General features: G+C 44.1%; 1 protein-coding gene across 1 annotated transcript; it reads right to left on the bottom strand.

The window, feature by feature from the left end:
- Positions 1–690: 690 nt before the first annotated feature.
- Positions 691–10861, bottom strand: gcnt4a (glucosaminyl (N-acetyl) transferase 4a). The gene is made up of 6 exons (XM_080766687.1): positions 10745–10861; positions 10369–10440; positions 7188–7290; positions 5860–6024; positions 3628–4049; positions 691–1466 (listed from the first exon to the last, which is right to left on the bottom strand). Exons 3-6 carry the CDS (start codon positions 7287–7289, stop codon positions 830–832), a joined length of 1326 nt encoding a protein of 441 aa, XP_080622813.1. The 5' UTR covers position 7290; positions 10369–10440; positions 10745–10861; the 3' UTR covers positions 691–829.
- Between the last annotated feature and the right edge of the window lie 3945 nt (positions 10862–14806).

Below are 14806 nucleotides of genomic sequence, written 5' to 3'. Positions count from 1 at the left end.
ACCCCCCCCCCCCCCATCTGAAAAAGCTTTCATGCTATAGGGACCCCCATGAAGCCCAAACCACACCAGTTGCAACTCCTTGCAACTATAGTCGCAAACAACTCCTTGCGACAGTTTTAAGGCCAACCACACCAACGCTTGCAACTGCCTATTGGGTATAATGGTTGCAAGTAGTTGCATGTTGCAAGGAGATTGCGTCGTACATCATCGGTGCCTTCTGGGCTCAAGGGAACTTTTGTTTTTTATACAAGCTACAAGCTCATAACTTGTTGGGCCGTGGTGGGCGGTTCAAAAACCTGGAACTCCAGCCTTTCTCTTTCTGGAAACGTATACAGTATAGCATGCTGAAATAGATAATTCTGTGAATTAAAAAAATATATTTAAAAACAAAGTTTGAAATCAGGTTTCTGATCTGTCCAACACAGCCCGCCCTCCTCTGAGACGGAGTGAGTAGACGGAAATGGTGACGTCTCGTAACGAGATGCAACTCGCTGAGTTGCAATGACTTTGCATCGGTGTGGCTGACCATAAAACCGGTTTTGTCCCGAGGGGTCCCTACCGGCGTGGTTTGGGATTAACCCATTCTGAACGGGGAACCCATTTTGGGTGTTAGCATCACGTTATGCTTTAGCTTAACATATGCATAGCATATGAGCTTTATGCACAAGCTCATAGCGCGCCACCGAGTGGCGCGCTACGAGCTTGTAAAGGTCTGCTATTTTTGAAAATATCGAAGAACGACTGACATTTTTTTAGAATCTGATCTCAGGTCAGAATGGGTTAATCAGACCAGTGTGTGTGTGTCCAGCGGAAACCTCGTATGAATCCTTCAGCCCTCCTCCAGCAGGAGGCGCTCCTCCCAGCGCCGCCGCTTCTCCTCCAGCTTCTCCTCCAGGCAGCGGATGAGCACCGGGTCCACCTTGGGGTCGAACTTGTTGGCGAACCAGTGGCCGTAGTCGAGCAGCCAGCGGAGCTCGCCGGCGCCGTAGATGCACACGCTGCGCAGGTGCGCGCCGGTGCACGGCGGGTACAGCCGCCCCTCCAGGTAGTTCCACTTGACGAGGCGCGTCTTGCTCGCCAGGTCCGTGATGTCGGGGCGCGCGCGGTCCACGCCGCCCGGCGCGCCGGGCACGCGCACCGCCGTGGCCCAGAAGTGCTCGTCGGGCGAGTACGTGTCGGCGGACCACGCCAGGAAGTCCCGCATGGCGGCGCTGCGCACCACCACGTGCTCCACCAGCGCGCGCGGCAGCACGAAGTAGGCGCTGCCGGTGAACACCTGGATGCCGTGCGGCGGCGGCGCCTTGGCGGTCGCCGTGCGCACGGGCAGCCGGCGGTACTCGTAGGGCGCGTCGCGGAGCTCGTGGCGGAAGCGGAAGCGCTGCTTCTTCAGCTCGCTGGGCCGGCTGGACTCCAGCATGCTGGAGCCGTTGAGCCGCTTCAGCTCCGCCACCAGCTCGAAGTTGGACCTGACGGGGAGGATGGAGACGGAACTCAGTGTTACAATTTACAATTTACAATTTAGGCATTTAGATTTAGCAGACGCTCTTAACCCATTCTGACCTGAGATCAGATTCATACGAAGTTTCCACTGGACACACACTGGTCTGATGAACCCATTCTGACCTGAGATCAGATTCTAAAAATGTCAGTCGTTCTTCGAAATTTTTCAAAAATAGCAGACCTACAAGCTCGTATCGCGCCACTCGGTGGCGCGATATGAGCTTGTAGATCTGCTATTTTTCAATAGGTAAAGCATAACATGATGCTAACACCAAAATGGGTGCCCGGTCAGAATGGGTTAATCCAGAGCGACTTACATTAAGCAAGAACAAAAAAGCATGGGGGATACATCACATAAAAACATTTATCATGAAACATGCGTATAAGCTAAGAAAGTAACAGTGGAATATCTATAATGAAACTATACATATAAGCTATGCATCTATACTACTATGATATACATTATGTACTATGACGTGCTATGACTACATACAATGCACTTATGCTGTTTACATAACATGCTATAAGTCTGTAACAGATGCTATATCTAAGTCTACAGAATTGCTATCTAAGGGGGTGGGGTAAGTGCTATGGGCCATGATGGAGTCTGAAAAGGTGGGTTTTCAAACTACGGCGGAGGATTGGGAGTGATGCTGCAGTTCTGACTGCAGTGGGAAGTGCATTCCACAGTTTTGGAGCCAGAAGGGAGAAGAGTTTGATTTCCCTCGACTGATACTATGTGACAAAAACATGTTCGTCGACTATCCTGACTAAAAAACTAAATGGAAGCGAAACGAAAACTAAGCTACGACGACTAAACCTAAGACTAAATATAATAAAAAATAGACGTTATATAGGGACTAGAATGTTAGGAAGGGACTATAGTGGACAACAGATCCAGTGTTAAAGGGACACTTCACCCTTTTTGCAAAAAAAGATATGTTAGTGACGTTTAGAAGCTTTAGAACACTTTCCTGGGGGTCTTTATGTGTGTAATATGTGGTTTTAGATATTTTAGATTGTAGCAGTGAGCCTGTTGTCTCTGATGTCATGGACACTGGGCTCACTTCCTTCCTGGACTACATGTTGTCTCAGTAAGACAGCTCTCCCCCCTATCCACAAGGAGGAGCAGTGCACCAAAGAATTATGGGAATTGTAGTCCAGGAAGGTAGTGAGACCAGTGTCCATGACATCAGAGACAACAGGCTCACTGCTACAATCTAAAATATCTAAAACCACATATTACACACATAAATACCCCCAGGAAAGTGATCTAAAGCTTCTAAACGTCATTAACATATATTTTTTTGCAAAAAGGTCCCTTTAAGTCATTTTACACATTGCATTCACAGTAGATCTGCTGAAAATAGCAGATCTACAAGCTCACAAGCTATTTTCAGCAAGTGTAAAATTACAGTCATTACGACGGCATACAAGACCCGCCAAAATATATTTTAGTCGCCTGTAGATTTAGTCGACTAAAACTAGACTAACACTAAAACATTCCAGGTGACTAAAATGTGACTAAAACTAAATTAGACCTATTCAAGAGACTATGACTAAAATCTAAATTTGCTGTCAAAATTAACTATTGGACGGGACAGGGTTATAGCGGTTGTAAAGTAAGTGCATATTACTCTAAGTAAATTACTCTAAGTACTTAAATACTATACTTTATTTTAGTGGCCCACTCTCTGAATGGACTGCCTCTGTTGAAGCTTCACACTCTGAAAATAATCAGGCTACTTTATTCTATCGATTACTCACAACCCTAAACCAATAATTGAATGACCAGCAGTGGTCACCTATAATATGGAGACACAAATCGTCTTCTTTGTGTCTCCACTGCTGGTCATCAAATTATTAATTTAGGAATGTGACTAAAACAAGTCTCAAGTCTCCATGGGGTGAGTAACAGATAGAAAATCGAACTATCCCTTTTAAGTAATTAGTTAAGTCAAGTCACATGTTTTTATATATAGCACATTGAAAAACAACAGCAGTCGACCCCAAAGTGCTTTCCAAAAGACAAGAGCAACACATTATAGACATTAAAGTCTACTCGCAAAAAAAAACAACAACGCGACGGTGACTGACAAACAAAACACGACACACAAACGGACTCACCTGAGAGGGAAGTCCTGCCCGCAGAGGTTGATGGCGTACTTCCACCGGACCTCGGACGCCAGCAGGTCCGCCAGGCAGTTGAGGTCGGCGCGGAGCCGGCTGATGTGGGCGTACTCCACGGCCTCCAGCCGGGAGGCGATGCGCAGGTTGGGGAGGCAGCGGGCCAGGCCGCGCATGGCCGCCGCGAAGGCCGGCGCCGCCTTCGCGTCGTAGTGCACGCAGTAGAGGTTGTGCGGCGCGTAGACGGCGCGCAGGATGCGCTCCACCATGGGCGCGTTCTTGTGCACCACCAGCGAGTAGGCCAGCGGGAAGCGGCGCTCCGCCTCCGACGGCGTCACGTCGGCGTAGCCCCGCGCCCGGACGAACGCCGGGCAGTCGGAGGTCAGCGAGACGACGCTCTCGTCGTCCAGGTCCACGATGACCTTTTTCAATTTGACAATTTATAGGCATTTATATATAGCTCTTAAAGGGACACTTCGCCCCTTTTTTGCAAAAGAAAAATACATGTTAATGACGTTTAGGAGCTTTTTAGATCACTTTCCTGGGGGTATTTATGTGGTTTTAGATATTTTAGATTGTAGCAGTGAGCCTGTTGTCTCTGATGTCATGGACACTGGTCTCACTACCTTTCCTGGACTACAATTCCCATAATTCGTTGGTGCACTGCTCCTCCTTGTGGATAGGGGGGAAGAGCTGTCTTACTGAGACAACATGTAGTCCAGGAAGGAAGTGAGCCCAGTGTCCATGACATCAGAGACAACAGGCTCACTGCTACAATCTAAAATATCTAAAACCACATATTACACACATAAAGACCCCCAGGAAAGTGTTCTAAAGCTTCTCAACGTCATTAACATATATTTTTTTGCAAAAAGGGTGAAGTGTCCCTTTAATCCCAGAGAGAGACTTACAGAAATCAAGAACGATACATGCCCCCCCCCCCACGATTTTGTAACCCATTCTTCCACCCAGTGTCAATTATCTAATGTAATCCTGGGCTCTACACTCCCTCTGCCAACCTGGGGAGAGCAACAGACTGACCTCATGCTTCCTTCTATATGCATGAGCAGTCCAAGCCGCTTCTTTTCACCTGACAGGGGCGAGTTTTCCCAGCTGTTCGTAGCGCGTGGAAGGAATAGTCATCAAGATTCATAAGCAAGCTAGGAACATGACAACAACATCATCAGTGCCCATACCCGAGGCGTTGGTTGGCGAAAGGGTCCTTCTGTGTGGAGTTTGCCTGTTCTCCCCGTGTCCCCTAGGGTATAGGTATACCCTCACAAAAAACATGCAGTAATCCTGGTCTCTAAACTGCCTCCCCCTGGCCAGCCGGGGCGCCTGATGGAGGGGAAAGGAACTGGTTGGAATAACGTGTTCCTTCCACGTGCTACGTCCAACCAGGGAAACTTCCCCATGTCAGGTGTAAAGGAGCAACTTGGACACTCAGGCATGAAGGAAGCATGAGTTCAAGTCCGTTGCTCTCCCCATGTCCCCCATATATGGGGACTAGGTTGGCGGAGGGTGTGTAAAGCCCAGGATTAGATAATTGACACAGGGGTGAAAAATGGGTTACAAAATAGTGGAAAATAAAAATAATAATAAATAAATATGCATATACTGTACACTATCTAATTAACATAAGTTGAGCCTTCATGGTTCAAGGTTACTTTAGTTTGTCTCCCAGGGGAGAAGTTAGTCTTGGACACGCAGACCCACAGCATACATAAATACAATGCATTGCAATACAATACAATCCAATAAGGTACACAGTGACTCGTACAGCTCATTAGGCCTATACTTCACCCTTCAGCATACAAAGAATAAATACATGAATAAAACACACAAGCCCTCATACCTAGTGCAAATAAGAGCTGCGCTTAGCACCACCTTAGCAAAACCTTTTACCACCCTCTGCAATAAGGACTCCGTTAAGGAGTGTATAGTTACTCACTGACAGAGGGACAATGGAGTGCTTGAACCTATTATATTTCCACATATGGACCTCGTACTCTCGTAGGTGTGTATAGACATATACCCATGACAGCGTGGCATTGGGTTCGACCTCACGTTAGTTAGTTCGACCATTACTAACACTACCCCGAACCCTGACCTCACAGCCTCACAGGATTTGTAAACCCGCAGCATGGGTGATTTGTAAAACCCGGCACGGGCCGCCTCCCATGATCTTCCCTGCCATTTTACCAATCTAAGGGATCTCAGATAAAGTTATACCTTCTTGCGTATCTCCAGCGCCTTTCCGATCTCGACGGGGTCCAGCTGGTAGACGGCGGTGCAGTTGATGCTGTTGTAGCGGTGGGCCTGGGCCCGGGACGCGGCCCCCACGCCACCCGCCGTGATGCCATAGGGCTCGATGTAGAAGCTGTTCCGCACTGTCACCTTTTTAAGCGAGTGGCGGAAAAAGCACACACTCAAATGTTATTGGACTTGAGTTAAAAAGTGTCAGTACTGGCATGCGGCATTTTTTACTTTTTATTTTTTATTTTTATATTTTTTTATCCCACGATTTTGTAACCCATTTTTCACCCCTGTGTCAATTATCTACTGTGATCCTGGGCGCTACACACCCTCCGCCAACCTGGGGAGAGCAACGGACTTAACTCATGCTCCCTTCATGCTTGAGTGTCCAAGTTGCTCCTTTACACCAGACAGGGGGGAGTTTCCCTGGTTGGACGTAGCGCGTGGAAGGAACACGTTATTCCAACCAGCTCCTTTCCCCTCCATCAGCCGCCCCGGCTGGCCAGGGGGAGGCAGTTTAGAGACCAGGATTACTGCATGTTTTTGTGAGGGTACCTACCCTATAGGGGACACGGGGAGAACATGCAAACTCCACACAGAAAGGCCCTTTCGCCAACCCCGCCTTCGGGTATGGGCACTGATGACGCATTTTTTACTTGAGTAAAAGTACAAAGGTATTGGCATCGAAATGTACTTAAAGTACCCAAAAGTAGAAAGTGCTCGTCCCGTTTCAAGTTTTCAAATGTATACAGATCTTTTGAGATTAGCAGATCTACAAGCTCACTAATGCGTCAAATGGATACAGGGCTGAAGTGGTTCATGTGATGTGTTCAATACAAATCTACAAAGTAACTATAGTAACTAAAGATTTCAAATAAATGTAGTGGAGTAAAAGTACAATAGCTAGACCAGAGAGGTAGTGGAGTAGAAGTAAAAGTATTGGGAAATGGAAATACTCGAGTAAAGTAGGCTCAAATACCTCAAAATTGTACTTAAGTATTTGTGTGAATCTACTTCCAGCACTGCCTTTTTATTATTATCAGTAATCTTGTCATGGATAATCGGGTATTTCAGTTATGTTGTAGATTTGTATTTTTAAACTCCAATATTGTGAATTCTATATGGATTCGTATTTTGTTGTTTACAAATCATGTTCTATTAATGTTTTTTTTATGACGTGATGTAAGCCCTTTGGGCGCCTTGCCTCCTCCATGTCCTGGCTCTTTACTTCTTATATTTTGTGTACATTTCTTTTCGTATTGTTTTTACATTTGTGCTAAATGCATCACATCTATTCTAATCACCTTGATGTACACCAGCTTGAGCAGGCACACCACCAGCAGCGACAGGGAAAAAAGGAAGCACTTGTGTCGGAATTTATGGAAGGACCCGCATCGTACTTTCATTCTGCAAGGAGGGAGAGAAGAGGGGGAAAAAGTCACCGTTTAACTAACTTATAATAATAATATATACCGCACATGTAAGTGCCATTAATGACAGTAAAGCACAACCTTGAGTGTAATATTGCGATTATACAACAGTTACCCTTAAAAAAAAACCCACAAACACATCAACTCAATTTCATAAAAACTGAGATATCCAATTAAAAAAACATATATTTTTAATGACAGATGTAGCCACTTACTACGACCGAAAATGTCCCATGAAAACGGCTAGCCTATAGTCACCCAACCGGCTCCAAGACCGGGTGGTACATATCTTTGGTCCGACGTACTAACAGTCTGACACGCAATAGTCCGACACTCTACCCTCAACCTAACCTAACCCTAACCGCACGTGCGGCATATCCAAAACAATACTGCGCAGAGTAGACGTTTATCAATTTTTCAATGCCATACGTTGAAAGATCTGTTTCCCGTGGACAAGGCACGCTATACCTCCGCAAGTTAGATATTCTCGGCATAGATGTCTGTCCGTATGTGATTAAAGATAGGACCAAGTTGCACCGGCAGCCATAGAACATTCTTACCCCGGGCTAAAACCCGGATGTGACATTTGTGGGCGTTCCTGTCTAGCGTGGTGTCAGTCTATTTCAACCAATCAGATTGCTTCCTCGAAACATCCTGTTGTACAATTAGTCACAAGCTCTTCTAAATACTTTCCATGGGTTCAATATATTTATAAAATCAAAGATCTGCAATTTGTGCTGCTTTTGGGTTAAAATGATGAAGTCTAGGGAAATAAATAAAATACAACTGGAGATATGAGGTTTCTGCCTGCAGGCAGCAACACTATATAGTTGGGTAAAATTAATAGAAAGGATTCTTTTCAAATGACATGCATACAACAGTTCAGGATATACGTTATAAGTTACTATATCTCTCCCATTCATTTGTGAACCTTTTGGTTGGTTCCAAACATTTCTACAAAGTCAACAAAACCCACTGATGCACCCACCCAGACTATGGCTGTATACGCAGGCAAAATAAATCATTGTCCACAGGTTGAATTCATTTTTGTTTGCATATTTATACTGAACCATTAAAGTGCATTTACAAAACAAACCGTTTCAGTTCCCTGTGGCATTCTCATGGTGCCGGTAAAAAAGCATTTGTCCACCCAGGTGCATGCCGTTGCTCAATCACCCAGGCCTATACTTATATGATCTCTCTATCAATCAATTAGGCCTGGGGGGTGGGAGAGCATGCCCTTGGTGTCAATCAGATAATCTAATAATCCAATAATCTATCGAACTAATACCAAATAATGTTAAATAATAAATAATACAACAATCATGATAATAATAATATACAATCCAAAACCAGTAAGACGCGCAAACGCGGGAAGCGAACGCAGCTCGTACATATTTAAGTTAAGTTATTTTTAAGTTAAGTTTTTAACTTAGCCATAACCATATAAGGAGTCCCCAAAGCAGCTATACGTCCAAATATGGAGTGTGTTGCATCAATCACAAACAAATCACTCAGCTCCATATATGGGCACAAAGGGGACACACACACACGGACACACACACACAGACACACAGACATATGATCTGCTAGGTCTCATAGTAAGTGCTCACTGCGTTCGCAATCACTGCGTTCGCAATAATATACAAACAAAACCAGTAAGACGCGCAAACGCGGGAAGCGAACGCAGCTCGTACATATTTAAGTTAAGTTATTTTTAAGTTAAGTTTTTAACTTAGCCATAACCATATAAGGAGTCCCCAAAGCAGCTATACGTCCAAATATGGAGTGTGTTGCATCAATCACAAACAAATCACTCAGCTCCATATATGGGCACAAAAGCGTGACACACAGACACACGGACGGACACACAAGAAATGATCTGCTAGGTCTCATATAGTAGGTGCTCACTGCATTCGCAATCACTGCGTTCGCAACAATGAGGATGGCTTCTACACACTAATTTGATTTAAAGTGGGCCTAATCGCAAAAAGTTTCCAAACCCCGCCCTCGGGTATGGGCACTGATGACGCAGGGGAGAGGGCACGTCCCCATGAGCGCCCACAGCGCCACCCAGCGGGAATCAAACCCAGGACCTTCTAGCTGTGAGGCGACAGCACTACCACTGACTGGTGCCACCGACCGTGCCCCCCACTAGTTGCAACTCTAGTCTGGCCATTGTTAGCATAAAAGCTATACGGAAAGATTCTGTATTTGTAAATGGAAGCATATAGGCATATAGCCAATAGCTGATGCCAGAATCTTAATAATAAAAAATACAAATAAAACACAGGCCCACATTAAACTTCCCTTTTCTTTTCTTAAGTTGTCACCCCACTGTCACCCTCCTGTGACCCCTACTAGGGGTCCCAAAACATAGTTGACACCAATGATAGAGCCTGCATGTGGGCCCCATAATATTATCCCTAAACATCTTTGCCTTTTTTTTCCTTTTTTTTTTATACTATTTTGAAAACATTTTGACTGCTTTAAAATGTTTTTCAAAATGGTAAAAAGGGCACTGATAAAAAAACCCAGGTCCATTTCAGTATTCAACAAACAAATAGCACTTAGTGCAGTAATACTGCAATTCATTTGGTTGGCAACACTGCCTCACTGTCCAGCATGCAAAGTGTGCTATAATATATAGGACAACTCAATTGCTTTTTTATGACAGCAAATATTTGGATACACAGTCAAACCCTGAGTGTTAATTTAACTCTGAGGATGGAAATATATATATATATATATATATATATATATATATATATATATATATATATATATATATATATATTATATCAAATGGACCCTTATGGGTCTGTAGAACCAAGTGGACTTTGTATTATAAGTTGTACCTAGAACGTGGAGAAATGTCTAATAGCAAGCACTCCGGTGGCTCAAGTTCCACTTTCAGTAATATTTGACCAGGACTGGAGTATATAAACTTTCCATGGACGTAGTTTGTCCAGCACTACAGCGCAGTAAAAGAGACCTCTGTGTGCAACATTTGGGGGGAGAAAGGGGGCAAACAAGAAAAGAAACAAAAACTTACCTTGCACTCTAAAACTGTCTGTGGGATTCTGACAAGTGCCATCAAAAGGTTTTCCAGTCCCAACAAAGTCGCCTATACAGGAACGTAAAGACATGCTTTTTTTTGGTCTGTTTTTTTGCGAGATAACAGTTAAATACCAAACTCAAACGCTATTTGTCTGATATATTTACAGATGATGTGTATATCAGTAAGACTTCACTCATTCTACACATGAAAAACAAAGATTCTAAACTTCATAGGTTGTTTAAATTACAATATAATTTTGTCCTTTGACAACTTTTAGACGAAATAAAAAAAGGAACCACACAATTCATGTTGAAATACAACGTGCTATAGTCTTTGAAGAGTATATAAAAGGTTGCGATGAAGACTTTACCAGCTTGGTGGAGAAGCTGCTGTAGTCATGAGTGTGCTGCGGGGAGGTGCGGTGCGTGAGCCGCGCTGTGCAGTGCGCGGTGCGGTGCGGATGCTCCAGCTCCACTGTGGACGTCTGTCTGGTCAGAAGAAGAATCCTCACGCACGGAACGGATGGATCTCATGGCTGGAAACCAGTGTTGCCAGATATTGCGAGAGAAATAAGTACGCTATGGTGCCCATGGCATTGGACGGACGGTCAATGAAAACGATGGAACCCAATATGACTCTAAATTATGCCAAACTTTTACATTGGGCCGTTTGAAAATAGCAGATCTCCACAGAAGCCAAAAAAGAGGGGGAAATGTGTGAACAAATACATATTAATTATTTTAAAACAGGCCTAACATATTGCTTTCTTTTATTTCTTTACCCTTTTCGTGTTAAATTGTTTAACTACTGTCGGCAATATCGTTAAATTGTGCTTGCTAGACATTTCTAAACACCGTCTGCTTTTACTTATGTTTTAACCAGGCATGTAGTCGAACTCTGGCCTTCCCTGTGATTATGAATGAAAAATGTATAGCCTATTAGCCTATAACATGAACATGTTTAAGAACCACTAGTTCAAACTTTAAACATTATAGGAAACAAGGCAACTACACTTTATAAACTGAAATACACACCCCGTCCCCGTCCCAAATGTAGGCTACCCATTCTACATAGTTACTGTGAATAACTCAATCAATCAATCAATCAATCAATCACTGATAAAACGAGCCCAAAGGCGCTTACAATAAGCGGACATGGCAACACTGATGGAAACGCACACTCCGTTTTTCCTCCGCCCACTTCACCCGCAGTTACACACATAATTGTTTCCCTTTGGAATATCGTGTGTGCATTTGCTGCTGTCGGTACCAGATGCATGCCGCTGTTGCCAGTTCCCACACTTTCTGGGATGAAAAGATACATTATTTCCTTGTTTTCTTTCTTCATAGATGTTTTTTTTAATATCTTCTATACTTTTTTTTTAAATATTTTCTTTGAAAACCTATTCCACTGTTATCAGTTAAAAGCATGGGGAAACTATGCTTTTAATAGTAGTCTAGTCTGAAACCCCCGGACCACTGGTTGAGAACCACACGCCCCATTATAAGGAAGATTTCTAATTTGAAGTAAAAAAAACAACAAAAAAAACATTTTCAAGATCTTTCCAAATGGATTTTTTTTAAATAGCAGAGATCCACATAACAACGTTCACAGCTGTTGTGAATGTGAGCTTGTAGATGGGACTATTTTTAATTGACTACAGTAACTACAGAATGGGAACCCTTTCAAGGATACCCAGGGGGTCCGCAGACAGAGTCAGACCCCCACTTTGAGAGCCACTGGTCACACAAGTCTTTTCCTTTTTCATTTCAATATTTCTTTATAATTAGGCTGCATGTGCATTATCAAAAGTACTTTAATGGCAAATTATCAATATACCTCTGATGTATCTCTACTTGTTGATATAGGATGTGAGTCATAATATAATGTGACGCGACGTCGTTTTCCCATACTGAAACAAAAGTTCAGCACTGAGCAACAGCGACCTCTGCCCTCACAGATTTCAATGGGTGACCAATTTCGTTGTAACTTTTCATTTGCTCCCTCTCCTGTGTGCTCTGGGTGGGCGGAAAGGTCTATGTATTTATTTTCATCGTGAGGAGTTTTAGTAGGTACTAATCATTGAGCTACAACACATTCATTATAACAACGGAAATTCTGCCAGTAGTTTTTGATTGATTGATTGATTGACAAATGTATTAACAGTTTGCAGAATTACAGTACATTTCAAGCACAACTCAATACAAAGACTGTTAACTGTGAGTGACAGTGACCCAATAAAGCATTACACTTGTTTACAAGAGGGTCCACCTTGTTCAATTCATCAAAACATTTAGAGACGTAGACACTTCTATATAGCCAAAGAACAGTAGGATATGCAAAGTGTGGTTGGTGTGTGGGTGGCTACTTAATAGTGCTTTTAGTGTCAATTTAACTCTGAGGATGTACATAGGGAATCAATAGACCCTTATGAGTCTGTAGATAAATGTAACCAAATGGACTAGATAGCTGTGGAAATAAGGTCTATCTCATCATCATACAAGGAGTTTGTTAGTAGTAGTAAGTATAACGTTACTAATCATTAGGCTAGATCACATTCATTATTATAACAATGGAGAAGTTCATGAAATATTTTTTTATTTTCAACAACTTCTTTTTAAACAATTTACCTGTAAAAACATAACACCCCAAACAAAAACTTAAAAGAGGCACTTCTTACTATATTAATTAAAGCTAACTCGTGCAACGGCAGTGCTTTAACGTAATACATACATACAACAAACCTTTTTCCCCCTTTTGACCTAAAGCTCGCACACAAAGCCCATCTATACGAGCTCACAGCGACATGTCTTATAATAGATCGGCTATTTTGTGGTCTGCGACATATAGGCATCGATCGGACAGAAACAAACAAGTACAGTACAGGGCCCAGAGCTGGATACCAAACGAGTCGCCCCTTTACCAACTCGCCCCGGGCGTACAGCCGGCAGAATTGCGCTGCCTTGTATTCCCAAAGTAACCCAAGTTAATTATGCTTAAACGTTTAATCCTAACCTTATTCCTAACCGTAACCTGCCTAAACCTAACCCTATACCTAAACTTAACCCCAGTAAAAACCTAACGCAAAACTTATTTCTAACCTTATTCTCAGTAAAACCAAAATATAGAATATAAGAACCGCCGGACCGAGCGGTCGGAGTGAGGTTTGGCGTAAAAATCGAGGGGCGAGATGGTTTAGGGGCGACCCAGAGCTTTGCTATATTATAAGCGTGGCCAACAACATGCAACAGGAACAGGCTAAGGAACGGAGAAGTCCTCCCAGGTCCCCCAGAGCTTTGTGTGGACTACAACATGCAACAGGAACAGGCTAAGGAACGGAGAAGTCCTCCCAGGTTCCCCCAGAGCTTTGTGTGGACTACAACATGCAACAGGAACAGGCTAAGGAACGGAGAAGTCCTCCCAGGTCCCCCAGAGCTTTGTGTGGACTACAACATGCAACAGGAACAGGCTAAGGAACGGAGAAGTCCTCCCAGGTCCCCCAGAGCTTTGTGTGGACTACAACATGCAACAGGAACAGGCTAAGGAACGGAGAAGTCCTCCCAGGTTCCCCCAGAGCTTTGTGTGGACTACAACATGCAACAGGAACAGGCTAAGGAACGATGAAGTCCTCCCAGGTTCCCCCAGAGCTTTGTGTGGACTACAACATGCAACAGGAACAGGCTAAGGAACGGAGAAGTCCTCCCAGGTCCCCCAGAGCTTTGTGTGGACTACAACATGCAACAGGAACAGGCTAAGGAACGATGAAGTCCTCCCAGGTTCCCCCAGAGCTTTGTGTGGACTACAACATGCAACAGGAACAGGCTAAGGAACGATGAAGTCCTCCCAGGTCCCCCAGAGCTTTGTGTGGACTACAACATGCAACAGGAACAGGCTAAGGAACGATGAAGTCCTCCCAGGTCCCCCAGAGCTTTGTGTGGACTACAACATGCAACAGGAACAGGCTAAGGAACGATGAAGTCCTCCCAGGTTCCCCCAGAGCTTTGTGTGGACTACAACATGCAACAGGAACAGGCTAAGGAACGATGAAGTCCTCCCAGGTCCCCCAGAGCTTTGTGTGGACTACAACATGCAACAGGAACAGGCTAAGGAACGATGAAGTCCTCCCAGGTCCCCCAGTCGTCACTGTTGAGAAGCTTCTCCCAGTAGCGGTCCATGATGTGGTTGGGCACCCACTCATCGTCCTGGATCAGGCGGACGTGGGTGACTTTCATCAGAGGGTTCAGAGGGTGCCTTGGATCGTAGTAGGACACTGTGGGGACATAACAACATAATCATGGCTTTTAACCATAGGCGGACGTGGGTGATGTTCATCAGAGGGTTCAGAGGGTGCCTTGGATCAAGTCAAAGTCAAAGTCAAAGTCAAAGTCATACGATTTGTCACACACGTTACCGCAGTGAGATTTGTTCTCCG

Source organism: Protomyctophum bolini (genome assembly GCF_963924005.1).
Source record: "Protomyctophum bolini genome assembly, chromosome: 6".
NCBI classification, from domain to species: Eukaryota; Metazoa; Chordata; class Actinopteri; order Myctophiformes; family Myctophidae; genus Protomyctophum; species Protomyctophum bolini.
This window is presented reverse-complemented; position numbering and strand designations above follow the sequence as displayed.